The 27,749-nt window shown below is 33.4% G+C and overlaps 2 protein-coding genes across 2 annotated transcripts; both read right to left on the bottom strand.

Moving 5' to 3' along the window:
* Window positions 1–258: 258 nt before the first annotated feature.
* Window positions 259–19,115, bottom strand: LOC145321832 (motile sperm domain-containing protein 2-like). The gene is made up of 19 exons (XM_080163461.1): window positions 18,989–19,115; window positions 15,504–15,580; window positions 13,009–13,104; window positions 12,283–12,347; window positions 11,735–11,834; window positions 10,147–10,198; window positions 9,909–9,970; window positions 6,900–6,991; window positions 6,454–6,525; window positions 6,030–6,139; window positions 5,287–5,383; window positions 4,700–4,845; window positions 3,327–3,416; window positions 2,740–2,918; window positions 2,115–2,240; window positions 1,753–1,834; window positions 1,213–1,291; window positions 622–679; window positions 259–448 (listed from the first exon to the last, which is right to left on the bottom strand). Exons 2-19 carry the CDS (start codon window positions 15,554–15,556, stop codon window positions 394–396), a joined length of 1,614 nt encoding a protein of 537 aa, XP_080019587.1. The 5' UTR covers window positions 15,557–15,580; window positions 18,989–19,115; the 3' UTR covers window positions 259–393.
* LOC145321838 (zinc finger C3HC-type protein 1-like) lies at window positions 19,079–27,749 on the bottom strand. Its single transcript, XM_080163472.1, has 12 exons — window positions 27,666–27,749; window positions 26,924–26,992; window positions 25,970–26,034; window positions 25,491–25,537; window positions 25,162–25,270; window positions 24,671–24,766; window positions 22,381–22,461; window positions 21,893–21,996; window positions 21,662–21,756; window positions 21,018–21,085; window positions 20,511–20,628; window positions 19,079–19,962 (listed from the first exon to the last, which is right to left on the bottom strand). Exons 1-12 carry the CDS (start codon window positions 27,741–27,743, stop codon window positions 19,861–19,863), a joined length of 1,032 nt encoding a protein of 343 aa, XP_080019598.1. The 5' UTR covers window positions 27,744–27,749; the 3' UTR covers window positions 19,079–19,860.

The following is a 27,749-nucleotide window of genomic DNA, read 5'->3' as shown; positions in this document are numbered from 1 at the left end:
ATTATGTTTTAAAAGTTGATTCCTACGTAATTAATGATTAATTTGCCCTGAAAATAGGGAAAAAACGGCTAAACGGCTGAGCCGCCAGCCGTTACTTTTCCAACTTTTTGTTCGATTTAATGAAAATAGACCTACCAAGGATTATTCATGCAAAATTTCTGATCGAAATTCGAATTCTAAGTGCCATTTAATCACTGATTACGAGATGGTTGCATTAAAAACCCCCCCCTTAATAAAAAACCCCCCAGATTTTTTCACATCAAGTATCAATTTATAGGACATAAAAAATATTCTTTTAAGTAATCTCAATAAAATGACTTAAAAACTTAGCTTTCAACATAAAACATTGAGTAAATATTAAGATGGATAGGCAATAATAAATACTAACTAAAATCACAGTTCATCAGATGATAATTTCTGTCCCCCACTTCCCTCTGGCAACTCACACCTAAAACAATCAATCAATCATTTATTTTAAGAAAGCCAAATTGAACGGTTCTACTAATAACGAGGTATTAGTTAACTGCTCTAAAAGGCAAAATATAACTTTAAAGAAAATTGTTGTCTTTATCATTTTTGTTCATAATTGATCAAACCAGTTATTAAATAAATCAAACTTACTGTATACTTGAAGAAGGGATATAGAACCAAACAATTATCAGCAACAGAAAGATTAATCCTAAATATACAAATGAATAAATCTTAAGGAAAGTATCTGTTAAATGCTTTGATAAAGTCTAAGATACAAAATGGATAATAAAAAAGTAATTTTTAATAAAGCAAAGATATTCGTGTCTTGTCTGACAGTATCCTTTCAATTTTGAGTGTTATAAAAGCACCAAATACTAAAGTAGAAAAAAAGTTCATACTGCTGATATGTCAGACATGTGACATCATCGGTACGAGCATGAAGATTGTCTCGGCCTATTCAAATTTTAAAGTATATGCACTTGAATAGTTGGTTGTCTGATATATACTATTTAATCCATTCACTATTTTGGTAGATTGTATAAATAGTCTTTAAGTAACAGCATATCTCGTGTCTGTAGCCTAAGATCTCACTAACCGCTGGTAGGAAATGGTTCTCCTTTACAAGGAAGGTTGTATTACCCTTTTTTGAGAAGGATAACTCTAACTTCTCAAGAGAAATTGCTAAAAATTCCCCTACTTGCCTCAAATGCTCCTAATAGCCAAGAGTAAATAATAACCTACCTAAAAGTATCGCTTGTATATAGAATTGAAATGTAAGCTGTTCCTCTAACTTATCAGTTTTACCAGTCAAATCCACCACCTAAAAGTAAAAAAATGTTTTAGCCATCCTTCCATAAATTAACAAATTGACTTTACTTCCGTTTATATGGTTAAATTTCATTATACGAGACATACTTTTTACTCTCGGTTTATTAGTACAAAATATGCAGAACATAGTTTTTAAGATTCGTTTATGAAGCATATTTAAATCCCAATGATAGAAATAGATTAACAACCTAAATTCAGGTTATTTTTTAAATGAAACAGGTTATCTGAGTGTAAGATATTTTTGAGCACTTTATCGCCATGACTCCCCTTAACAGGGAAGCTTTATATAGTTCCCATAAATTTTTTTATTCATATTGTAGAAAACGGCTCTATCCACCATTAAAAAAGCATCTACTCCCGATTTTTCTTTTTTTCTTCAATCCCATCCCTCTCTTACAAGTTATCCCTGAGGCCTTTATGTGCCTAGCCGCTTGTAACTTAATATAAATATACCTTTTTAAGGAGGAGAGTAATTTGTTTGCTAGGATCCTGGGCTGCAGGACCTCCAGGTGCAGAGCCAAGAGTTGTAACCTGATCATTTCACCATTTTTTATTTTATTTATTTGTCGATGCTGGTAAGAATAATTTCCAGCGCGTATTTCCTTCCAAAAATTTACAATTGAATCTAATGAAGGAAGAATTTATTGTAGATGTGTAATAAGAGCAATAATTTACATCAAATAACTAGCTTATTACCTAACAAAATATTCTTTACAAACAGAACTGTTATGTTGTAAACTAATGTCCTAGATTTTAGTTTCTTCACCACTGCAATACCAATTTTTAAGGTAAGAAATAAAAATGGTGATTCCTGGGACATTTGTTGGGCTGGCCACCCACCCGGAGCAGGGGACTGTGGCGGAGTCATGTGACCGCCAGCTAAGTGACATCGCAGTCGGTATGTTCCGTCCGGCTTCTTAGTTTTTAATAGCTCTTGTAATCTAAAATTTATCACAGTTAGTATTATTTTGAAAGCAGTGAAAGATATTAAGTAAAGAGATAAACAATTTCTTAATTAATTGTATGGAGTATTGTAAACAAATCCACTTTTTTCCATTTATAATTGTCCAAAATTAAATAAGTAAACAAATAAAGAAGATTTTAATTTTCTTTACTATTCTCAGTTGATGAAATATAAAGGACAAAAATAATCATTAGAAAATCTGGTGCATTTCACCAAAATCCTTGTTAATTAAACAAATTAAAAATAAGCGTTCTAGTTTTTTATTCTTCTGCATAATCGCCTGGCCTGAACCTAGGGGTCTACCATGTTTTAAATATAACCCAACATAACTTATTCTAATAAAAAATACAAACACAAGAAAAATATCTTATTTTTCAATTATTTTAACGGGAGGAAGGGCGGGGTTTTCTGTGTTCGACTAGGCACTTTGAGGCACTAAAATCTAGCATTGTCATATCCCCATAACCCAAACTTACCTTGAATTTGAGACATCTTCTTCCTCGACATACACGGCCGTGATTAGAAACTTGTCCTTGTCCGCTATCGGCGAGTTGCCGTTGTTGACCGCCGGTACATACAGCGAAACGGATGTTTCTACGTTGGGACTCAAGAGGCCGCTGGAAGGACGCACTCGGTATTTCTCCGGCGAGGTTACCTGAAATTGTAACGGTAAATCCTAGTATCAATTCCTATCATTGTGACTTTTTTGTCTATAACTTAAAATTTTGATAACTGCTGAACCGAGATATCCTTTCTAAGGGAGTTTCACTTAGGTCCCGAGAAAGTTTTAGGCTATTTCATTATAAAATAAGATTGGGTTTAGACTATTTTCCATAACCTTTAAAATACGGAGCCCCTAGATGATAGGAATATAGACGCTTGACGCTAGCAAATTTTAAATTAATTTGAGAGTTACTATATATCTCTAAAATCACCAAGAAAAACTATTTGTTTTTCAGGGAAGCGCCTAATTTGTCCTCAATAGGAGTGAAGGAAGAAAAATGTCTAATATGTCTGTACATGCATTATTATTTGTATACAAAAAAACGAAAAAAATTTCCACCTTGATCTTGAATGCCACTTTCTTGTCGCTGATGTTTATAATTTGAACACGTGACATGAGGTCTCCATTGGCTGCAGCTTCAAAGATTACCTAAACCCATAAAAATCTAAGTCATAGTTTTTCGACTTTAATCACTTTTAGGCATAGTTACTAATCTCATATATCATAATTATAGAAAAACTATTTGTTTACAAGTCAAATAGAACATATGAAAACAGGAATTACATGATTTCTTTCTATAATACAAAGTAGCTTGATGTCTGTCCGTCTGACCGTCTGTCCGTCTGTCTGTCTGTCCCTTAAGATCTCAGTAACCACTGAACCGATCGGATTCTACTCTTCAGGGAATATACCTACTGGTCCTGTGGTGGTTTTAGGCTATTTTCTTGGGGGGTGGAACACCCCCAACCCCCCCAAAAATAAAAAAAAATCCAACCCCCAAATTTTTTTTTTACATTTTTTGTAAAATCTCAGTAACTGCTGATCAAATTGGGCTCTACCCTTCTGGGAATATACCTACTGGTCCTCTGGTGGTTTTAAGCTATTTTCTTGGGGGGTGGGACACCCCAACCCCCCCAAAAATAAAAAAATCCCCACTCCCAATATTTTTTATTTTTTTATTTTTTTTAAAACAAAAACCAGTAATTGGGGTGGGGGAACCCCACTGCAACATGGGGCAAAGCCCCCATGAATCCCCCCCCCCCGAAAAAAAAAATCTAAATATTTTTTTTTAATTTTAATTTTTGTGTATGCGAACAACCTAGGTCTAATTTTTACGAATTGAAATTTTTGTATATACGGCAAACAACCTGGGTTTAATTTGTACAAATTAAAATTTTTGTGCATAAAGCGCACAACCTGGGTTTAATTTTACCACAGAGTAATTAAACAAAGAATAATATTTTGAATATTTCTATTAAGGAGGGTTGACTTCCCAAAACTATATAGGGCGAAGCCCCTAGAGGCTAGGGGCGAAGCCGCTAGTAGTTTTTATAAAATAGCAATCAAAAATAATTTTTGGTTTGGAATATAGGCTCGTAGTATATCTTATGGTTCAATTCACCATAACTAATAATGACATTAAGCCATTTAGTTACACTCTTTTTGTTTAAGAAACATTACTGTGTAATTGGTTATTCTATGTATGGTATGTTCACATGGACCGTTATTCAGCAAATTGATTCTATTTAAAAATTGCTAAAAATTTGGATATTTGAGAAGCGTACTAGTGTTGGAGTAAAACTTGTTTTTAGTCGCAATTAAATTAAGTGGGTACGAAGGGGGGGGGGGGGGTTTGTAGGGAATTTTCACTTACAATTGTTTGTCAGCATTCTTGTCCCTGTGTGGAATCGTATATAAAGCTAAAAACTTACCTCATGATTTGGAATAAGCTTGAGAATATCAGGTCCTGTCTGTACCGAGGTGATGGAGCTACTCAGACTGTCAATGCTGGCACTAGACTTCACCTCGGCAAAGGTCACAGTTTTTCTAGACTCGGAATGCTGCCGGTGATCAGTGTCTGGAATATAAAGTTGTCATCCCCACAAAAAAGTCAAGAATTTAATTCTTTGTCAGGTGTCAAGGAATACAAAAGAAAAATTACTTTTATCGCGTAGTTTTGAATTATGCTTAAAGCATTGTCAAAAGTGGTATAATTTTGTTTTACCTCTATAATTCAAAATATCCGACAGTCTGTAAAAATCTTGAAATCTGGGTGAAGATTCACACACCAATGAGCATCCAGTATTTAATTCATTTGGTCCGTCGGTCTGTCGTTCATGCTACAAAACATCAATAATTTAGATAAAAGGCTTCGTGATTTTTTTATATTTTAAATTAATGTGCCCTATAACTCCATTTGTCCTTGTCCATTCAATTTTTTTTTAATGTTTTGCTACTTATGAATTAATACCATCCGTGTTAAATGTTTATATAAAAATATAAAATGTGTATATATTACCTTCTACAGATTCGGAATGTCCATTAATCTGAGGAGGCGGAGATTTTACAACTTCTGGCTCAAACACATACTCCCACATATCCATACCTCCCCAACACTAAAATTACAAGGATATAGGCATATGACAATAAAGGATAAATCCACTATTTTATAAAGGGGGGGGGGGGGGGGCGAAAGTGACACTTTTTGAAACCAAAACTAAAAGTCAAAGGAACTCAACTAAAAAAAGAGTTACAGGTCTGACATTATGCATGGCAGTTGCTTTATAGGGGTACAATATGGAACTGTGAAAAAACGGCGGCGCAACCGCCGAAAACCACCGAGAAAAGGCAAAAAAAAATTCGGCGGGAAACGGCGGTTTTCGGCGGTTGCGCCGCCGTTTCTTCACAGTTCCATATTGTACCCCTATAAAGCAACTGCCATGCAAAATCTCAGACCTGTAACTCTTTTTTTAGTTGAGTTCCTTTGTTGACTTTTAGTTTTGGTTACAAAAAGTGTCACTTTCGCCCCCCCCTTTCATCTATCAATAGTAGCTTGGAATTATTGAGTAAAGATTATTTTTTTATTGTTCTCTCTATCTAGATTGAAACGCGTCCATGTTGCTTTTTTTTCCAGACAACAAGCCCCCTTAATTGCAAGATCTTTGTCTATGAGTCCTAACCGTTCTTGAACATTAGTTGGCCAATAACATTTTGTCACCTTTGCTTTACTTGCGGATTTTTAAAATTATAAATGATTATTACCTCTCTTCTATTCTCATCATCGATATATTCAGAAATATTATTCTTTTTAAGAAACTTGATTTTCTTGACAGCTGCCGGTGGCAGCCAGGCTTGGATCACCTTCCAGGCAGCTTAACAAAAACAAAACCATTACATATATAAAAAGCAGCGAAGCTTCAAGTTTTGTTTAATAAAATAATACTGAAGTCCTAAAGAATCACTAAAACCCTATACTTTATTAGTAGCGAAGCTACTCAAAAACTCACTTTGTCTGTCTGCTAAGTGATAAAAAAAGGTTAGAGAAAAAAGATAAACTATATGAAGTAAATCTAATGACTCTTTCGCATAACATTAAAAATAGATCTTAAATATTCATTTTATAAGGTTAATTTCAAAACAGTTATATTTTAAAATATTCGTTGAAAAATGTTTTTAAAAGACTTACCATTAAGAACCCAAGGCATATCAAAGACAAGAATATAATTCAACATCCAAGGATAGTAGTCTTTGAATACTCCTGTAAATAAAATATTGTTTAGTCAAAATTCGACATAAATTGAAATCATCATCAACCTTTTAATATTTTAATATGAAGTTTTCATTTAAATGCAAAAATTAGTACCTAGGTAAAAAAATCTAAGGGATAAGACAATGGCCGATTAATTGATGTAAATCCCCAATGATGATACATAAAACTACCCCCTTCTGCAGATTACAATTAATGGTTGAAACGTTTGGACACTCGACTCCAACCAATGAATTTTCAATACAAGTCCCCAACTTGTTAAGCCAACAAATAAGAAACGTTATTATAAAATGTTGGGGACTACTGAATAAACAGTCCATTGTCCCCTCTCTCTCTGTAACAGGATAGTAATAAGACAAACCAACCTATAATAAACTGAATAAACTCCATATCCATATTTTTTAACCCAGCATTTCTACAGTCGAACAATATCGTTATCAGATCACCATTCTCTTCCCTAAAACAAGGACAATCAAGTAGCGTTGCAACAAATAAAATATTTCGACAATATATTCAGAAAATGTAATAAGGGGGGGGGGGGGGGTTTAATGCAACCATCTCGTAATCAGTGAGCAAATGGCACTTAGAATTCGAATTTCGAGCTGAAATTTTGCATGGGTAATCCTTGGTATGTCTATTTTCCCTAAATCGAACAAAAAGTTGGAAAAGTAACGGCTGGCGGCTGCAGCTCAGCCGTTTAGCCGTTTTTGGCCTATTTTTAGGGCAAATTCATCATTATTTACGTAGGAATCAACTTTTTAAAACATAGTTTTGGTTTAATTCATATTAAATGATAGCAATAACCATTTTTAAAATTTCTAGTACCAGCTGCTTAACGGCTAGAACCGGCTGAAAACGGCTGGGAGCGGCCAAGAGTATGAAGAGTATATAGGGCTTGTGACATGTCTAGGGGTAGGTTTTTATGGGTGCTGAGCTAAAAAATACTACTAAAAATAGTGACGGCCAATACATATGGCAGCTGGGTAACAGCTGCAGCTTAGCTGCGAGCGGCCAAGAGTAGAATGAGTAGATAGGGCTTGTGACGTGTCTAGGGGTAGGTATTATGGGTGCTGAGCTCAAAAATGCTACCAAAAATAGTGGCGGCCCATCCATGTGGCAGCTGGGTAATGGCGGCAGCTCAGCTGGGAGAGACCAAGAGTAGAATGAGTACATAGGGCATGTGACATGTCCAGGGTTAGGTTTTTTATGGGTGCTGAGCTCAAAAATACTACCAAAAATAGTGATGGCCAATCCATGTGGCAGTTGAGTAATAGCTGCTTCTCAGCTGCGAGCGGCCAAGAGTAGAATGAGTAGATAGGGCTTGTGACGTGTCTAGGGGTAGGTTTTTATGGGTGCTGAGCTCAAAAATGGTACCAAAAATAGTGGTGGTCCATCCATATGGCAGCTGGGTAACGGCCGCAGCTCAGCTGTGAGAGGCCAAGAGTAGAATGAGTAGATAGGGCTTATGACGTGTCTAGGGGTAGGTTTTAATGGGTGCTGAGCTCAAAAATGCTACCAAAAATAGTGGCGGTCCATCCATATGGCAGCTGGGTAACGGCCGCAGCTCAGCTGGGGGAGGCTAAGAGTAGAATGAGTAGATAGGGCTTGTAGGCTGTAGCTGTTACCCAGCTGCCATATGGATGAGCCGCCACTCATAAATACCTACCCCTGTACACGTCACAAGCCCTATGTACTCATTCTACTTTCGGCCGCTCCCAGCTGAGCTGCCGCCGTTACCCAGCTGCCACATGGATGGGTCACCACTATTTTTGGTAGCATTTGGAGCTCAGCACTCATAAAACCTTCCCTAAGACACATCACAAGCCCTATCTACTCATTCTACTCTTGGCCGCTCCTAACTGAGCTGTAGCTGTTACTCAGCTGCTATATATGGATTGGTCGCCACTATTTTTAGTAGCATATTTGAGCTCAACACCCATAAAAACCTACCTTGAGACACGTCACAATCTCTATCTACTCATTATACTCTTGGTGGCGCGCAGCTGAGCTGCAGCTGTTACCCAGCTGCAATGTGGATGGGTCACCACTATTCTTGGTACCATTTTTGAGCTCAGCACCCATGAAAACCTACCCCTAGACATGTTACATGCCCTATGTACTCATTCTACTCTTGGCCTCTACCAGCTGAGCTTCGGCCGTTACCCAGCTGCCATATGGATGGGCTGCCACTATTTTTGGTACCATTTTTGAGCTCAGCACCCATAAAAACCTACCTCTAGACACGTCACAAGCCCTATCTAATCATTCTACTCTTAGCCGCTCGCAAATAAGCAGCAGCTATTACTTAACTGCCATAGGGATTGGCCGAAACTATTTTTAAAGGCATTTTTTGAGTTCAGCACCCATAAAAACCTAATCCTGGACACGTCACATGCCTCATGTACTCATTCTACTCTTAGCCTATCTCGTCTGAGCTGTGGCTGTTACCCAGCTGAGCTGCGTCCATTACCCAGCTGCCATGTGGATGGGCCTCCACTATTTTTGTTAGCATTTTTGGGCTCAGCACCTATAAAAACCTACCCCTAGACACGTCACAAGCCCTATCTACTAATTCTACTCTTGGCCGCTTGCAGCTGAGCTGCAGCTGTTACCCAGCTGCCATATGGATTGGCCATCACTATTTTTAGTAGCATTTTTTGAGCTCAGCACCCATAGAAACCTACCCCTAGACATGTCACAAGCCCTATCTACCCTTTATACTCTTGGCGGCTCCCAGCCGTTTTCAGCCGGTTCTAGCCGTTTAGCAGCTGGTACTAAAAATTTTTAAAAATGGTTATTATTATCATTTAACATAAATTAAACCAGAAATATGTTTTAAAAAGTTGATTCCTACGTAATTAATGATGAATTTGCCCTAAAAATAGGCAAAAAACAGCTAAACGGCTGAGCTGCCAGCCGCCAGCCGTTACTTTTCCAACTTTTTGTTCGATTTAGGGAAAATAGATCTATCAAGGATTACTCATGCAAAATTTCAGATCGAAATTCGAATTCTAAGTGCCATTTGCTCACTGATTACGAGATGGTTGCAATAAAAAAATGAATTGAAAGCAATGGTTCTTTTCCCTTGGGCCTGACCCGTTCTGGGACCCTGCAGTCCTAAACCTGTAAAACCCTAACTGTGGATTTGGAGATATCCAGTGCCAAATATAACCTAACCTAACCTAACCTAACCTGACACCCCCCCCCCCCCTCCACCAGCATTTTTTTTGTTTATTTAAGACAGTATCCTTATGAATTTTTGAGTGACGGAGCAAATGACTGACTGACATACAGACAAGACATAATCATAGAGTAGCTGCGCCAATAAATGTCCATTAAAGTATTTTTTCCAACTAAGTTTATTGAAATGTTACCTGTCTAAACGTTCTAGATAGTACACAAAGAACTTTTTTAACTCAACCATATTGTCTTTTCCCTAAAAAATTACGAATTCAATTTTATTTTTCTAAAAACTAGAGTTATCTTTCAAAATTTCCAATTTAAAACAATTACTTTATTTGACAAAGGTTAAAGCAAAACTCAAAAAGAGAAGAACTTTCAAAAAAAATACATATATTTGTCAGATTTTAAATATTTGAAAAAATACCTTACCTTTTCATGAGTACCAACAGAAAATACTAGCAACTTCTTATTGTCTTTATCCCTGAAAAAAATCCATCAGATAACACATTATCTTGTATGGGTAAAAATGAGGCAAATGCTATAATTTTGCTTTAATTAAGGGAGGGATGGGACATTGGAATGTAAATTACACAGGTACCTAAAGTTTTATAACCACGTTATCTTAAAATCTTTGGGTACTTTAATTGAATCTTAATTGGTTGGTTCGAACATAGCAGTGTCCAACTTTATATCCAAAATAACCAAGACTTAAGTAAAAACTAGTGATGGCAATCCGTCGAATTTTTAGGCCGGATTCGGATTCCGGATTCTTAAAAGAATCCGTCAAAAAACGGATTCCGGATTCGGATTCCAAAATTGTCCCAAAAATTGGGCGGATTCCGGATTCCGGATCCGGACTGCCAACCCTAGTAAAAACAAACAAAATACCCCCCCCCCCCCCTCCCCTTAATTTCAATTTATATCAAAATATGTGGGCGGGGTTTCTGTACTTAAATAGGCATTTAGAGGGAAACAACCTAATCTTCTACATTTGATAATATTGCACCTGGTATTCTAAGTATAATTAGTTATCTTAAAAAATACTTTGTTTATATGTATTTATTTGATAATATTTGAATTAAAGTCTAAAGTACAGCAAGGGGGGGGGGGAAGTTTTGACACATTTGCGTAAACAGGGAGTATAGGCTTTATCTTTGGACTGAGAGGATAGGTTATTAGGGATAAAATCATTCTTATATGATGAATTTTCCCAAGTTTTAAGATTTTTTGGATAGGCCTCCAGGTTCCGGAGCTCCAGGTCTCCAGGTCCTCTCTGTACAGGTAAAAATTAAAAAAATAATTTTTTTTTTGATGAGTTAGAAGTCAACCTATGAAACAAAATATGCATATTTTTGAATGTTATTCACATATTTGAAGAAAAAAACGCATATTTTGTTTCATAAGTTGACTTCTAACTCTTCAAAAAAATTTTTTTTTTTCATTTTTACCTGTACAGAGAGGACCGGGAGGCCTGGAGCTCCGGAACTTGAAGGCCTATCCAAAAAATCTTAAAACTTGGGAAAATTCATCATATAAGAATGATTTTATCCCTAATAACCTATCCTCTCAGTCCAAAGATAAAGCCTATACTCCCTGTTTACGCAAATGTGTCAAAACTTCCCCCGCCCCCCCTTAAGTTACAAGATAAAACTATAAAACGTGTGTAAATTACTTTGAAATTACTACATTTGTGTATTTTAAGAGTCAAACTTTTTATAAATGAATTAGGAATTTGAAGGGTTAAAAAATCAAAAAGGTATCATATGTCCTTTTACATCGATTTTTTAACTAGGACAATTATATCAATAAGCAGCGCTGCATGGAAAATGTGCAGCTAAAATCTATTTGACAGAAATGTTGATTTAAGAATCTGCGCCAATAAACTTTCATGAGATAAATAAGTTAAAAATTAATCAAATCCATACTTATTCTAATAAAGGTACTTACTTACGACTAAGGGAAGTACGCACATAGCCCGAATGGTAATTATAGAGTAATTTCGCTACTATGAATATACCTATTATGAGAGTAAACATTTCCTTTATCAATGAGAGCAGAATTAATTGTATCCACGCTTATTCCATCCACTCCAAATTCTTTTCTCCATTTCAATGATTCTTAAAATAACAAGAACAATAAATTATAATGCAGTAAAATAAAAATTTAATTTATAGCTAAAATATTTAACAGAAGTTATCCTTATATAAATGTAACAGATCTATGTCTGTATGTTTGCTTGTTCGTACTGAAAGATCTGACTAACCACTGAAAAGATATATGGTTCTTATTTACAGTAAAGCTTCTCATAGGTCATGGTTTAAAACCAAGGTTTAAAACTATTAGGGGAGGTAAAACCACCATCTCAAGAAAAATCGCCCCTAGAAAAAATAAGAAATTAAAAAAAAACTTTTGAAAAAGATCTAAAATTGAAAATGGCGGTCAACTCCCCCACTTTCAAGGCATCTAAGGGCCTAGCCACTAGTCTTATGTAATAGTGACAATTTATTAAGGATTTTATTGCAATCTTGCAAAAAAAGATTCCCACGGGGTTAGAGTTTAACTTACCAATGATCATATTGCATGCTAATTCTCCTTGATCGCCTGGCTCATCAAACATATGCATCCAAAATCTTAATTTAATAAAAAAATACATTCCACGAAATTGTACTAACAATAATATAAAGGTATAATGCAGTTTAGGTTTTTTTTTAAACACAAAATGTTAGTATTTTATAGAAGAAGGAAGTATGATACTGACTCAAAACGCAAAATTTTTTGGCGCGCTATTCTAACCTATTTCTTTTATGATATGATAACTATTGACAAAAAAAGTGTTCTGGAAGCTTTTTTTCAGCAATATGTCAATTTCGATTTTCATGAAAAAGGGGAAGGGTCTCCCCTTGGGTAGAAATTTTATTTTATTTCATTTCAAACCGTGGCTTTATATACCTTCCTGAATGCGTCTTGAAGAGTACATTATGGATCAAAAAACGATTTTTAAAAATAATGACCCTGGCAAAAGTTATCCTCAAAAGACTGACAATTTTGGCTATTTTAGCAAAATTAGCTGATTTTGACAGTTATTTAAGGATAACTTTTGAATTTCAAAAAAGTGGTAATTCTGAGTCTGTGTACTGATCATGGACAGAGAGCAGAGAGGGGAGGGAGGGCAGGCAGGCCTACCAGATTTCAATATTAATTGAGTGATGTTGACCATCCCCCCCCCCCCCTCCTCCTTACGAATACGCATTAGCTATAAGTTTATAATAAAATGCGCCCAAAGATTGATACCTGGAAACATAATGGTCAGATTTCGCAATTCTTTGGATATCCTCTGCTAAATAATTTGATTCTCCGTTCTCTCGCAGGCGGGACAAGGCATTCTCCCTATAACAAAGTATGAAATATGATATTAATAAGGAAGGTTTATAATAAAGCTGAAAAGAATCATCAACAACTATCAAATGATTCAGTAAAGTCAAAGAACGCAGGAAGCAGACATTGGTCTGTAAATTTTACACTGGTACTCAATGTTTCACAAACACGTTCTTTCATTCGTTGGCTTAAAAGCGTTGGGTACTTATATTAAACCTTGATTGGTTTGATCAAACTTCTCATCCAATAATTCAATCTACAGAAAGGGTTGTTTTTCTTATAAACATTGATTTATTGGTTAAAATTTTCGAACAATGATTTCAATCTAAGAAATATCAAATGATCATTTTCTTATAAACAACTTTTTCCTTTCAATTTCCCAATTTTTACCTAATATGTTTAATTTGTTAGAAGAAATTTAAGATTATATAACGAAATTCAATAAAATAATGATTATATCATGATTACCAGAATTACTATTATTATTATATAAGATTAAATTAAGTATGAGGAACATGATTGTATTAATCTGTAGATTTATTTATTCCAACTAACATGCAATAATCTTGTGGTTTTACGTTGGGAGGTATATTCTGTTTAAAAAAGGTTTTTTCTCAAATCAAGAACATGTGAAGATGGAAATTAAAACTCACTTATTTTATTGAAATTGAGATATTACCATTTCAAATCCCAAGGTTGGAAGTAAAATAATAACCACCACTTCTGCCCCCTAATACCCAAGAAAAAAATGCAATAATAATTTTAGAAATATGACGAGTAGGTATATCTTCAGGTTCGTGTATATAGGAGGAAAAATCTCTCCTTAACTTAAATTATCAAAACCTTGAAAAACTGTAAATTACTCAATCTAAATTACCTAACTTATCTCATACTAGACGTTAAAAATGGTAGGGTAAAGCGGTTTTTTGAACCTGCAAATCGTAAAAATTATTTTTTTTAAATGGGACCAAGACCAGTAGAAAGATCTCGGAAAAGTCGATCAGGTCCTAAAAGGACGTAAACCTAGGACTTTGGGAAGTTTGTCAAAATTGATCTCTAAAACGGCACCGACTTCGCCCCGCCTTGAGGCGAAGTCGGTAGGGCATTTTCAAGCTTCAAAAAATCGATGACGTATTGATTTTATTACAGCATGCCCAAAAGGTAAAAGTTGCTAAATGTAATAAAGAGTATGCACAAAAATATTTATTAAGATAGGTCAATTTTTTCTACCAAAAAAAATAATTTTTCAAAAGTACGCGAAATTTGACTTTTTTTTCTCGAAAATTTGTTTGATAAAAAACATTAAAATACTACTAGAAAAAATAACTTTTTATGACTTTTAAGGCCTGATCCTTAAAATTCAGGCAATTTTGAATAGATTTGGCCAAAAAAAATTAGTTCTATTAGCAAAATTTCCTAAAAATATCAAGTTGAAAAAAAAGAAAAGTTTGGCAAAATCTGTGGTCGATTTTCCAGCTTCAAAAAACCTATGACATATTGATTTAATTACAGCATGCCCTAAAGGTTAAAGTTGCTAAATGTAATAAAGAGCATTCACAAAAAAATTATGAAGATCGGACAATTTTTTCTACAAAAAAAATAAATTTTTTCAAAGTACGAGAAATTTGACTTTTTTTCTCGAAAATTTCACTTTTTATATAAAATTGAAAAAGTTAGTATAAAAAGTGAAAAAACCGAGTTCGCCCCGCTTCACTTTTAGTCGATTTAAGAAAAAACTATACAAGCTTTTTTAAAGTTTTAAACGGAAATGGATAGCCCATTAAATTCTTAATAAGTCCCCTGAAAACGTCTAAGCTCTAGCTCTTACCAATTTTTGTCCAACTTACCGTTTTTCCGACCGAAGCAAAAAAATCGAGAAAAAAAATTTTTGTCGTCTGACTTTGAGACCCAATAAGTACCCTAAAAATTCATCTCACAAAAATTTTATATTTTTTAGTAGGCAATTTAATAAGGAACAAATTTGATTTTATGTTTTTTTCTGTCAGTCGATTAGAACATAGAGAAAAATGTCATTTAATGAAGGTGGTCAAAAAAATACCGACTTCACCTCAAAACCGAGATCGCCCCGCTTTACCCTACCTACTGCTGCTGGGTCAGACACGTGGTATCAATAATAAGAGTATAGGGAATGCCTTAGCCCATAAAAAGGTGCAACTCATTACCATGCACAGTAAGATCTTCAAGACAAAGGTCGTGCAATCAAAGGGTTGGTTGTCTTATCAGGCGAATGGACGCTTTACACAGCAATTATACGATGCGGATTATATTTCTAGATGCGCGGAGAGGTCTAGAACCCTTAGCAACACCAAGCCCTCTAGAGATCATCATCAAATAATCTAATGGCTATCAAATGTGGATGAAGTTCCTTGGGTGCAAAAAAAGAAGTTTACCTGAGAGTTTTTAACTGGTCAGGAGTTGGAGGCTCCCCCTCAATTCCCGGCATTGTTCTGCCCTTACTTTATAATCACTGAAAAAATTTAATAGGTATATACAAAAACATGGCAAAAAATCCAGTTAAAATATAGTTATCAAAGACAGAATTTATATAACATTTTTTCTTCTCCTCCCCACCTAATTAAAAAATGTGGGGGTATCTTTTATTAGCTAGGGACGAATCAACTTGTATTATAAAATCAACCAAAACAGGCAAGTTAATTCTGTTAACGTTAGAACATGAATTAGATTACGAGTAGCTGCTCTACTTAAAAAAAATAATTATGTCAATTTTTTTTTAATCCTATAACTTTTTATCAATAGTAAATATGGAGCTGTCACTTTATTTTAACAACTGATCACCAATTATTATTTTCTTCTCATGTTACTTAATTTCAAACAGTGGAGCTACTCTATAATTTAAGTATTAGTCATTCTGTATGTTAAAAAAATGTTCTAGTTGGTAAATCGTGATTTATTCAGCTCGTCGGGATAAGGCTTCTGAAATTCCCCTACTATGCAGGGAGGGAGGGGACAATGGGTTATTTATTACAATAGTCCCCAAAGTTTTATGATAACGTTTTCTTATTCGCGATCTTAACAACTTTGGGTACTTGTGAATTCTGAATGGTTGTTTAATTAAATTGAGTGTCCAAACGTTTCAACCACTAATTTTAATGTACAGAAGGGGTAATTTTGTGTATTATCATTGAGGATGTACGTGCATTTATTGGCCGTTGTCTTATCCCTGGATATTCCCCTACTATGTGTTCTTTGCTCTGTCCTAATGGATGTTTTCATCCTTGTTAATTTCTTATCAGTTTTATTCCTTATCTAAATTATTTTTTAATGATATAAAAACACATCTTTCAATTCTCAATAATATACTATTAAAATTTCAAAATAATTTAACAAACAAATAACAGTTCAGATATTGGTTTATTTTGGCGGGTTGAGGCTGTGTCAAAATAGAGACAATAAGAATAGAACTTTGATGTTCCATGTTATAGAGTAAGAATAGTGGAATGCAGCAGCCCACAAACAGGCGACAATATTCTACGAAAATTAAAGAAAACATACAAAAAGTCGTGCAATCAAACACCGTTGTCCTGGATAGGAAACAGGTTTTTTTTGACATACGTCTCACAAGACCTATGTAGTCATGACCGGGAGACAATGACGGTTCAGTACATGACTTTCGTTAAATCACAGCTGATCATTTTTGTGGTTTTTTTTGAAAATTACTTTTATACCCGAATTTTCATAGTTTTTCCCTCAAAAATCACAATTTTCTCACATTTGCAGCTTAGTTAACTTAAATTTACACAAGAAAAGTATAATAAATACAGCTGAACTAAAAAACTGTGTTATCATTAATAACAAAATCTTTAAGAATCTTGAATAATCTAAGATTTGTAGTCTAGAATGAAATAAGAGTTATTTGAAGTAAATATTTGAATTGATGTCTAAACAACTCTTGTAATTAACTTTTAAAAAAATATTTCATGTCCCTGTTGCATGCCTCATGACATATTATATATTTAAAACAAGCTTCCTTGAAATATTAACAAGTTATCCTGCTCATTATTGGTTCCTGGCTGATTTGATGTCTCAACATCAAAACAATATCTGCTTGGAGTATAACATATATATCCACAACCACAGTTGCCATGTTTAAAGTCATATATTGCCATATATACCAGGCTACAATTGAATATACAACCAGTCCTTGGTTCAAAAGAGCTTAGTAGAAGGTTATTATTTTTAATAAGTGGGATTATCACTTGTAAGTGTTTGACATGAACTTGGAATCCGTGTAAAGACCAGTCTATAGCTGATCTTGATTGAGTCTCTGCCTTTTGTACACACTGCTTGTCTTTACTACTGATTAAATGTCATAGTGAGAACCATGGAAGGTTTTACATAGGTGAACCTACAGAATGATTATAGATACATATTGGATTCTAAGCTGGATGAATAATTTGCAAGATAGTGTATTCAAGATAGTGTAAGAGCAGCTAACTGACTTGGCTCATAGCTTGAAGAAAATAATAGTAGCTTATTACTAGAGTGAATGTGAATGCTGGTTACATGATCATAACTGATTTCCAATGGCGACTTTAAAATCCAATTTGAAAATAAACACAGGCAAGTTCTTTGTCCTAAGCAGATCAATACTACCCTTCCTAAAAGCTACCAGTAGTAAAGGGACCTAGGAAGGTATTGAACAAGAAGACCAAAATGAAGGATTAGCAAAGCAAAAATAAAGGGCAATTTGTCTATCAAGTGGTGTTAAATTTGGAATCATAGACCCACCTGACTTTCAATCAGCAGAGTAGGCGGAAACCATGGTGAATTTCTGAGTAATAGAGAATGAGAGGATATGAGCTCTTAGCTGAAGTAACTAAGGCAAGGGAGTCTTAAAGACCATGTAGCTAGATGCATGGCAGTCTTGGCTTTCATTCATGGAAAGATCTCTCATGACAGTAGTTGGTTCATAGGAAACCAAAGGAAGTAAAAAGTAAGAATACTTGAAAGTTTATTCTGAATCTTGAGGTTATCCCTTTATATGGCATAAGTCAAGCCACAAGTTCAATAGCACACAAGTGCCATAAAGAAAGAGTCAAAAGTGTGTGAAATTGTTGATTAACAAACAAGGTCAGAATTCTAAACTGACTTCCATCAAGATTTATAGGCTGAGTGAAACATGTCAGCCGGCTAGAATAGAGGTCTGGCTATACCAGGGTGGAGAGAGGTACCCTGTTTAGTGGAAAGTATTATGAGGCATACTTATTAAAGTTGAAGGACAGGGAAGATAACTTTAACGTCTTTAAACAAGAAGTTTAACATGTGGATTGATAGGAGATAATGTTTTAGTGAAAAAAATTTGAGGGCAATAACTTTATGTTGTGGAGTCACAGGCAAAGTCAGATAGATTGAATCATGTTAAAGCCAGGTGAAAGCCTATGGAGGCTAGAAGCAGTTCTGACGTGCAAATTTATTGTTGAACATTAATTCAAAATAATTAACTCTTACTCAATTTCTAGACTTCAAATCTTATTCCATTGATTCTGAAAGATCTTGTTATAGGTGATAGCACAATCTTCAGTACAGCTGTTACTTATTATACTTTTCTTGCGTAAATTTAGGCTAACTAAGCAGCAAATGTGAGAAAATTGAGATTTTTTTTGGAAAAACTATGAAGTTTTGGATAAAAAAGTAATTTTCAAAAAAATCCACAAAAATGATCAGCTGTGATTTAACGAAAGTCATTTACTAAACCGTCATTGTCTCCCGGTCATGACTACATAGGTCTTGTGAGACGTATGTCAAAAAAAACCTGTTTTCTATCCAGGACACCGGTGCAAAGGATTGATTTTTTCATAAAAAAAAACTTTGGGGACACATTTACAATTAAAATTCATGAATTTATTAAAATTACCTCTATGCTATGTAACTAGTTTCTACTACAGATAAATGGCAATTACTAATAATGTTTCTATTTTTCCATCTTTCTACTGTAAACACAGACTCTGAAAGTATTATACTAATTCATAATCAGATATATTTAGTTTGTGGTGTTTATTCGCTTCCGTTAAAGGACTTCTAAATATTATGACAGGAGATAAATTGTCGTAAATTTTGCTTGCTAACATGGATCTTATTATTGGCCAGTTATTTTATCCAGTAAGAGGGGAGGGAATGGGGTAAAGATGGTGGAATTTGGAGAAATAGTTATTTTAGCCCACTGCGTGTTTTCACTTTATTAGAGAACATGAAAACCTGGTGTAACATCCAAGTAATGATATATCAATTTATGTGACACTTGTGAAAAAATTTACATTTTTCAGAAATGAATAATCACCATGTAATTAATATGTATAATGTAAAAACAACAAATACATAACTATAAAGTCAACATAAAAAATTAAACAATTAAAAATCTAACTGAGATTGTAAGTATATTTTATCAGAGTTTTTTCTTTCTAGAATTAAGAAAAATTAAAAAGAGATCATCTTTGGATAATAACTTAAGAATTAAATTAAAAAAGGATTTTAGGAAAGTTATCAACTAATGACATTTATAAAAACTAAATTTTGCCATTAACTTTTCTGCCTCTCATTTTAACATTTGAAGTATTTTCATATTGAAAAAAATTAAATCCAAAGATTTTCCATTAAGAAGAAATAATAGGCTACTAAATTAAAAGACGAAAAGGAAGATTTATTTAACAAAACAAACTTCTTGTGCATAACTTTCAAACTTCCAGGAATAAAGGGAAAACAACAAAGTTTCAAATTAAGATTGTTGCATCACCACTGTTCCACAATGTCCCTGACTTTAAAGATGGCACGAATAGAGTCTTTTCTACCAAGTTTGTCTATTAAACACGTTGCAGACGGTCCCTTGCACAACTGAAAAATAATAATGAAATATATCAAAAGATTTGGCAAATATCTTCAAAGTTCCTTGTTGAGCGAGCACTGAACCCTATCCTATTTTTTTTAAATAAAATAAAATTAGTGGAAGTAGTAGTTATTCATTTATCACTTTAGGTCAGAATAGGTTAGGTTATGTGGCGTACTCAGGAAAGCTAAAAAAAAACTAGGGAGGCCCACAGCGGATAGGATTAGAAAAAAATACCATCTGCCCTTTATATTAATATTATTTATTTTGAAAATATGCAGGGGTGGGCTGAGGGGTTCAGTGCTCGATGGGCACTTTGTGGATAAGAAGCACCTATCCAAACAGTTCATTAAAAATAAAACACTAAAAATTTCTTAATTGATGGAAGAAGTAAAAAGGAATAAAAGGTCTTTTTGATATGAATATAAGAAAAAATAATTTACAAATTAAAGATAGCTGTGAGTGTGAAATAAACAAAACATACAATTTTGATTTTTGGTAGCTCTTATTATGAAGAATTTATTGAGTTTACTGGAAAAAGTATCAAACAACATGCCTGATCAATGATATACTGCTGTGCAGGTGTTCCAGATTCCAGGTTCTGCAGGAGAGGATGCCAGGATACATGTTCAGTTACAGGATCCAGGTATTCTTTACCCTCGGGCAAGATACATCTAAACAAAAGTTGTAATATAAATTTTCGTTTTTATAGTAGTTTAATTTAAGAACTTCGCAACTGTAGCTGTCTACATTATTCCCTATAGTTTTAAATTAGCGTTATTTTTTTCGTTGGCTTAACAACTTTGGGGACTTTAAATGAATACTAATTGGCTGAATCATTAAGTTAAGTGTCCAAACGTTTAAACCATTAATTTTAATCTACAGGAGGGGTAATTTTATGTATCATCATTGGGGATGTACATTTATTTATCGGCCATTGTCATAGCCCTAGATACCTGAGTTAGCTGCCTCCGGCATTAAAATAAGCCATCTGCCGAGTGTTTGAATACACTTAAATCATTCTCATTAAAGAAAAAGGTTTTTTTTTAATAATATTTGTTACCTGTCTTTTTCTAAGGAGTGGCCCAACTCTTCAGCTACTCTTTGGGTCTCTAGTATGTCATCTTCATCCTAATTAAATATATTTCTTATTTATCAAATTCATTATATAATAGGATTCGCTTTTACTCTACCTAGGGACTTTTGTAACGTGACTACGTTTATTAGGCGTGTTCTTTCCCATTATGGCATACAAAAGACGTTAAAAATACAACTTCTGTATTAATTTAAAAGTTAACCACCATTAAAATGTACTGTTTGAGACTTTATTACCCTGCATAATTAAGATTCCGGGACAAAGTTTGTGAAATCATATGCGACAATTCTCACAGTAGGGGAAATGTCTCGGTCAAAATGAAGTTGCATATAAGCTTGCAAAGTTCATGTAATAATTGGTTGTTTAATTCAATGATACTACACAATATGTAGAAAATGTGCCAATGAACCTATTTAAGTCAAGTTCAAGTCAACCCCATCTATTGTAATTAGTGGCATGCATAGGTATTCATCAGAAAGTAGTGTACCTAGTGTTTTGGAATGATTAAAAATGGGATGATGATCCCATATAAAAAAATATATTTTAGGGGTGTTGACACCCCCATATTCTCTCTACCGCACGTCTATGGCTGTAATATTTATTATTCTTACCTGTATACTGACAAAGTTCCATAATCCAATTCTTCTAACAGCATAAACATCTGTAAGTGTATCCTCTAAGCTACCTGGCCTCCAACCACACAAAGCTGAATAAAACAGGATTAGTTTTCAGGAATAAAGATACTATCCTACTAACTTTCAATCAAATATAAAGTAGGAGACAGCATTAAACGAACCAACACCGATTAACTATAAGTAATGCTACTTAAAATTCTTACTGACCTAAAATACAGGCAGAATTCTTGACTCTTTCATCGTCAATGTCTTTAAGATTATCTTTGCTTATTTTCTTTAACACCTCTTGCCATTTTTCTACGTGACAGGATCTAAATAAATGTCAAAACAAGCAAATAAAAAAGAAACCAGACATTTTATCCTTTATTTTTTACACATATAATTGTGTCCTATTAGAGGAAACAAGCCTTGGCATTATCCTCTGTGGAAATTTATTTTTCAATTTTGAAATTTTTTTGCATCCCCCCAACGAGAACAATAATTTTTTACAAATAGGTTAGAATATATGGCTAACATTTTAATAAGAAACAAGCTACTTCTTTTTATGCTGGTCTTTTAACATATCTAATTACCACTTGAAAGTTTGAATCAACAGACTTTCTTCGGTGATATCTATTGTGTCACCCCCCTCCCTCTCGCAACCCCTAGCCTTATCTTTACAGTAGTGAGTATTACATAATATGGAAAAAACTTACTTTAAATAAGGTAGGCGTTCTTGGTGTTGAGCAATATTAGCAGCAGTTCTGCCTACTACTTCTAAATCAGGTACTTCAATTCTAAATAGAATAGGTAATATTATTTCTCGTTTTCATTCGAATCCGGTGGATAGGAGCCGGTTCTCATCCATACGAAAAAACTGTCTAGCATCGTATTATATCCAGCTTTCTACGAATATAAAAATGTACAATCATAAGATTAAAACCAGTTTTTTAGCCGGTGCCTTCGGAACCTCGTGGCTAAAAAAAAATTATAATTGTACATTCTATATCCGCGGAAAGCTGTTTATAATACGATGCGAGAAATAGCTATTCTTAGTGTAATTGATCTTCACACATGGGTCACATTATTTGATCAACAGAGCTGCATACTATTACAATATCTCAAAATCCATTCTCTTTCTATTATTATTTAACACTCCCTCTTCTTTATAAGTCACATTTCATTTTCAGAAAGTATATACTTTCTTGAAGTCAATCTTTACGAGGAAGGTATTTTTGGAAAGGGGAAAATGTGTAGAAAACACCCATGTAAATTAGAAAATCCGCAGAAATCATTTTTAAAAGTTATTTGCAAAATTTAGCAATGTTAATTTGCAAAATCTATTTCATGCCTTAAATGACATATTTTAAATAAATCTTTTTATTTAAGAGCATATATAAGACAAAAAAATATCTTCAGTGTCAGTTTTTTCGCCTTATATATGAAAAAAGGCAATTATTACATTTCATTATAAAAAAATGCATATAAACAGAAATTATGATTTTAATTAAAGTCAACACAATAATTGATATAAAATCTATCATTTTAAATGTGAAAGTCAGATATAGAATCCTTTTTAGAGCAAATATAGTGCAAAAAGTAACCAAGGCGTTTTAGCAAAGAATGAATATCTAAAGAAATAAATACTTTTTAATTTTGATATACAAATCAGATAAAAGTATATAAAAAAAGAGATCAAAAACTATAAAACAAGGTATATTTTTTTTCACTCTGTCACTGACTAAAGAGCACTTTTAGGTTTGATTATTACCAAGTCAGCATATAAACACTCATTTTTTAAGGTAATTATACAAAATGAATGCAATTGTACAATTAAGCCAGTTTTATAATGCAGTACCCCTTTTTGTGGCTATTTTTTTGGTCGAAATTATTCTTTATTTCTGTAATAAACTTGCTTAAAATCTAATGATTTGAAAATTCGTGATTAAGAACTTCATAATTACACTATTTAGACATATAAATTTCAAAGAAAAAGATTAAATCCTTTAAGTTTGATTAATACTTTATTCATTTACATTTGAGCATATATATGTTTTACTAAAATTATTTAAAAGAATGTGAAACAATTTTTGATTATTTTAATATCAACTATTCACCTAACAATTTGTTATTTCACTACTTTTTTTAAACTCTTTTATTTTTTGTTATAAATTTTATTTAACAGAAAAAGCTCATAGGGAGTTGATAACCTTTATTTCTTGTTTTGTATTCTAATGAGAATTTTAAATGACTAAATTTTTCCAACTATACAGCATGCATGTTTGTGTCAATAATGAAGACATTACCTACGGGTTTTTATGTACAAAAAGTTGTTTTGATTCAAGAAAAAAAAGTATAATCTTTCTAATAACTAATATGCACTATAGTAGTTTTGAATATGTCTGTATTTTGGTTTCTAAAAAAGTACTATACCAACAAACATGCATGCCTGTGAATTAGTTTCAATATTAGTATTGAACAGGAAAAAGAAACTAAGTCGTCTTTTTATTTATAAGTTGTTATCTTTGGTGTAAGGTTTTTTTAATGAAACTTTTTTGGATCTCGTAAATGCGATTTCTGCAGATTTTCTGGTTGCCAGATATGAAATCTACACATCTTTTTTAGCTAGATGGCATTTGTCTGGTTAAGATTGAATAAAAAAATCTTAGGTTGGTGTTATTTTATAAGTGTGAAGTGTAGCCATAAGATTTCAGATAAAAAAGGATGACAACATCCATAAAAGCTAAGCTCTGAAACGATCATTAACACATAAAACCTAATAAGCAGAACATAGTTGAATTAAGTCTAAACAAAATTGTAAGTAAATTTGTTGCAAAACTGATTAATAAGAGGATACTGTTTAAGGACGTACTTACAATTTTAGGACTTGATTATAAAGATAATTCGCTTATAAAATTGTACCTTTATCTAACCTTGTTTACGTATGTTTAAGCGATAGTTCTTCAAGAAATAACATATCAATTTCAACATTATATCATGTCCTACCTTGCTAGATGAGCGGGTGATGAGGTAGTGGCCCAAGGACAAAATTCTCCGTGGGCAGAGAAAAGTCTTCCAACAGCTGTATTAATACAACTATCCCTGAACAATAAAAATATTCGTAAATAACTAACAGAGTGTTTACCTTCGACGTTTTAGCAATTTAATTTTAATAATTCATATATATACATTCCCAACGATGATAAGCAAAATTACACCTTCTATAGATTAGAGTATTGGTTGAACGACGACCATTAAACATTCATTTAAAGTACCCAAAGTTTGTCATCCAATGAATAAGATAAGTAATTATAAAAATTTGGGTACCAGTATAATTTGTAATTTCCTCTTCCTCCTTGAATATTTTCTGATTATTTGTATTAATAATTAACTGTTAAGCATTATATATATTAATTGAATTACAGGGCTTGTAGGGCAGTAAAATAACTTTTGTACCACAATTATTTAGTAGCTAAGCAACTAAATAACTGACATACCTGATACCAGAATCCTGGTCTGGAATGGCCAGTGACAGGTGTTGGTTGCAGGAATCACAGGTCACCATAAAATCATCACGAGTAGAGGCCCATCCGTGACGTGCTATCTCTAAAATTAAATGTGAATGAAATATTTTTCACTTATGTTAAAATTCCTTAAATGTATTGGATGAGTTTGGATACCTTTGTAAATCTTAATCTCAATTATTCGAATAGCAATTTTATGAAAAAAGGAGCAATTAAGATAAAAGTTTAAACATAGATTTATTACCATAATTTGGTATTAAAAGACATTAATTAAACTTTTAAAGCATAAAAAGGATATTTACCTAAAGGTGAAAGTTGTGGTATATCACGGCACCAACAAAAATCTGTAGTAAAATTCATACATTAAAATCAACTTTTTAAAAAGAAATCTACCACGAAACAATATGAAACTTCACGTTTATAAGATCTTTAGGATTTATCTTATTATATAAAGTAGTAAGCGTTTTTTGTCTGTCCCGAAGGATCTCACTAACCGCTGAACCGATATTGTTCTCCTTTACAATAAAGCTTCTTATAGGTCCTGGGAAGGTTTAAAACTTTTTTTGGGAAGGTGTCTTCACCCCCTCCCCGCCCAAACCCCAAAAAAATATTTTTTTAACTCTTTTAAAACCCAAATTTATAATGAGATAAGGTCAAGCGTTGAGTGCCCCAAAAGGCTTCTAGGGGGCGTAGCCGCTAGTTTTAAAATCAGTAGCAGAAAAGTTTCCGAATATTTTTTCTCTCAATTTTGTTATATAATATGTATGTATGAATTCCTGTAAAAGTAGCCACGCGCTTGACAAAGCAGTCAACACTCATAAACTCATTCTCTTCTATCTCCTCATTCTATAAAATAAATAAAAGAGCAAACTTGTATTATTAAATGTAAGGACAAGGTTTTTAAAATCGAAGCTTTTCTATAATTAAGGCCGATAGGTTCGCAACGGATAGATATTATTTCTTAATTTAGACAAAATGAAACTTGGCAAAATGATTCCTGTAACAGTAAGGTAAGTACAATTTAGAAAGCGTAGCAGCTCTATAAAACATAACCAGCCAAAAAGTCATAAGACTTTAAATGTACGTATTACTCATCCTGAATTCAAGTAATTTTGGAAAAGATTCACTAAAGAAATTTTGTTCTGACTTCTAATTCTAAACCTTTAATATGTAAGTTTATATATCAACTTTATGTTCATTTGTATCTCTGAACTCTTGAGCTTCACTATTATGGATGTTGTCTTCCTTGTTTTTATAATGATACATTAGAACAAATAAAGAGTCAAAACATTTTAATATTATTAAACTATTCATAAACATATTAAATGATAAACTATTGTTTTTCTTGGCTAGCATTAAATGCTGACTACAGAAATGACTGACATGACAATTTAACTTATTTTTTTCAACAGAGCAACATCGAGAATTTTACTGGTAATGACGACATGAAATTAATAATAGCAAGGATAATTATGTTCAAAAAAAGGCAGGAGTGTAGTTTCTGCATAGGATCCCCTGCTAAAGGGGAGGGGGGGTGAATAAAAAATGTGTGGGAGGGGGAAAACACTAAGGGAGGGTGGGGGGTGTTGAAATGAAGTATTTTGCAGCAGGGGAAAAAAATCTTGTGTGTGCAGAATATACAACCCTTAAAGTAGGAGAAACTGACTATCAACAAAGCCTCATTTTCTGCTTAATATTTTAAGAATATTTTGAAACAATCGAAGACGACAATTACCTTGTTCTTAAACTCCTTAAGTTTAACAGGTGAATATTCGTCTGGCTTTCCATCTGTAACTGATTCATCCTGAATTTAACAAGATTGTTTACTTCCAAAGTAACCCGCGGATATTCTGTCAGATATTCGATTCAAAGTGCTGGATAGCTTTTCAAGATGTTCCTTCTCTAGAAGGCGAAAACTAACAAACAATGTATCTCATCCTTGTAAAGTGTAAAATAAGACAAAGACTTTTGAAAACGATCGTCAAAACACATGAGGTTTGTCTGTGTGCGTCATAGACGAAAAAGCTTGGGGGAGAGAGAGTAATTTGATGTAGGACTCTCTAGTGACATTTAGCATTATCGCATTGAGAGCTGATTTTTTTTCCATTAATCTGTTTCTAAAATTTTATTTTCAAAGCTAACTTTCTTTTTATAATCTTCCTTAGATAAATTTGAAATTGCAATAACCAGGGAAGGAGGGGACATTTTGCTGGTATTACACTAGTCCCAAAAGTTTAATAATGAGGTTTCCTTATTCGTTGGCTGCTTAAAAACTTATATTGAATTTTTATGGGTAGGTTCATTAAGTTGAGTGTCCAAACGTTTTAAACACTAGTTGTAATCTACAGAAGGGATAATTTTATGTATCTCCATTAGAAATGTACATCAATTTATCATCCATTGACTTATACCTTAAAATTCTTGCTCAAATAACATTCTTTGCATTAAACAAAACAAAAGATATATAAAATTCAAACCTGTAACCGTTTTCTTTTAAAATCTTTTGACACAAAACTGCCAAATATATCACCTAATCTCTTTAGATGATTACTCATTTTTAA

Source organism: Acartia tonsa, chromosome 6 (assembly GCF_053477335.1).
Source record: "Acartia tonsa isolate MP-2025a chromosome 6, ASM5347733v1, whole genome shotgun sequence".
In the NCBI taxonomy this organism is placed as follows: Eukaryota; Metazoa; Arthropoda; class Copepoda; order Calanoida; family Acartiidae; genus Acartia; species Acartia tonsa.
Note: the sequence above shows the minus strand (reverse complement) of the source record. Positions and strands in the feature narration are given on the sequence as shown.

What these genes read in the sequence shown, in the direction of transcription:
- LOC145321838 (XM_080163472.1), bottom strand. Translation starts at nt 27,743, where the DNA reads ATGAGTAATCATCTAAAGAGATTAGGTGATATATTTGGCAGTTTTGTG. An exon ending in GTCAAGCGCGTGGCTACTTT is followed by an intron (nt 25,538 to 25,969) that starts TACAGGAATTCA and finishes TATGAATTTTAC; the next exon opens with TACAGATTTTTGTTGGTGCC. An exon ending in GAACGCCTACCTTATTTAAA is followed by an intron (nt 21,997 to 22,380) that starts GTAAGTTTTTTC and finishes ACATTTATTTAG; the next exon opens with ATCCTGTCACGTAGAAAAAT.
- LOC145321832 (XM_080163461.1), bottom strand. Translation starts at nt 15,556, where the DNA reads ATGCCGGGAATTGAGGGGGAGCCTCCAACTCCTGACCAGTTAAAAACT. An exon ending in AGCTTATTCCAAATCATGAG is followed by an intron (nt 3,417 to 4,699) that starts GTAAGTTTTTAG and finishes TTATGGGTTTAG; the next exon opens with GTAATCTTTGAAGCTGCAGC. An exon ending in TGGCCAGCCCAACAAATGTC is followed by an intron (nt 1,835 to 2,114) that starts CCAGGAATCACC and finishes ATGGTGAAATGA; the next exon opens with TCAGGTTACAACTCTTGGCT.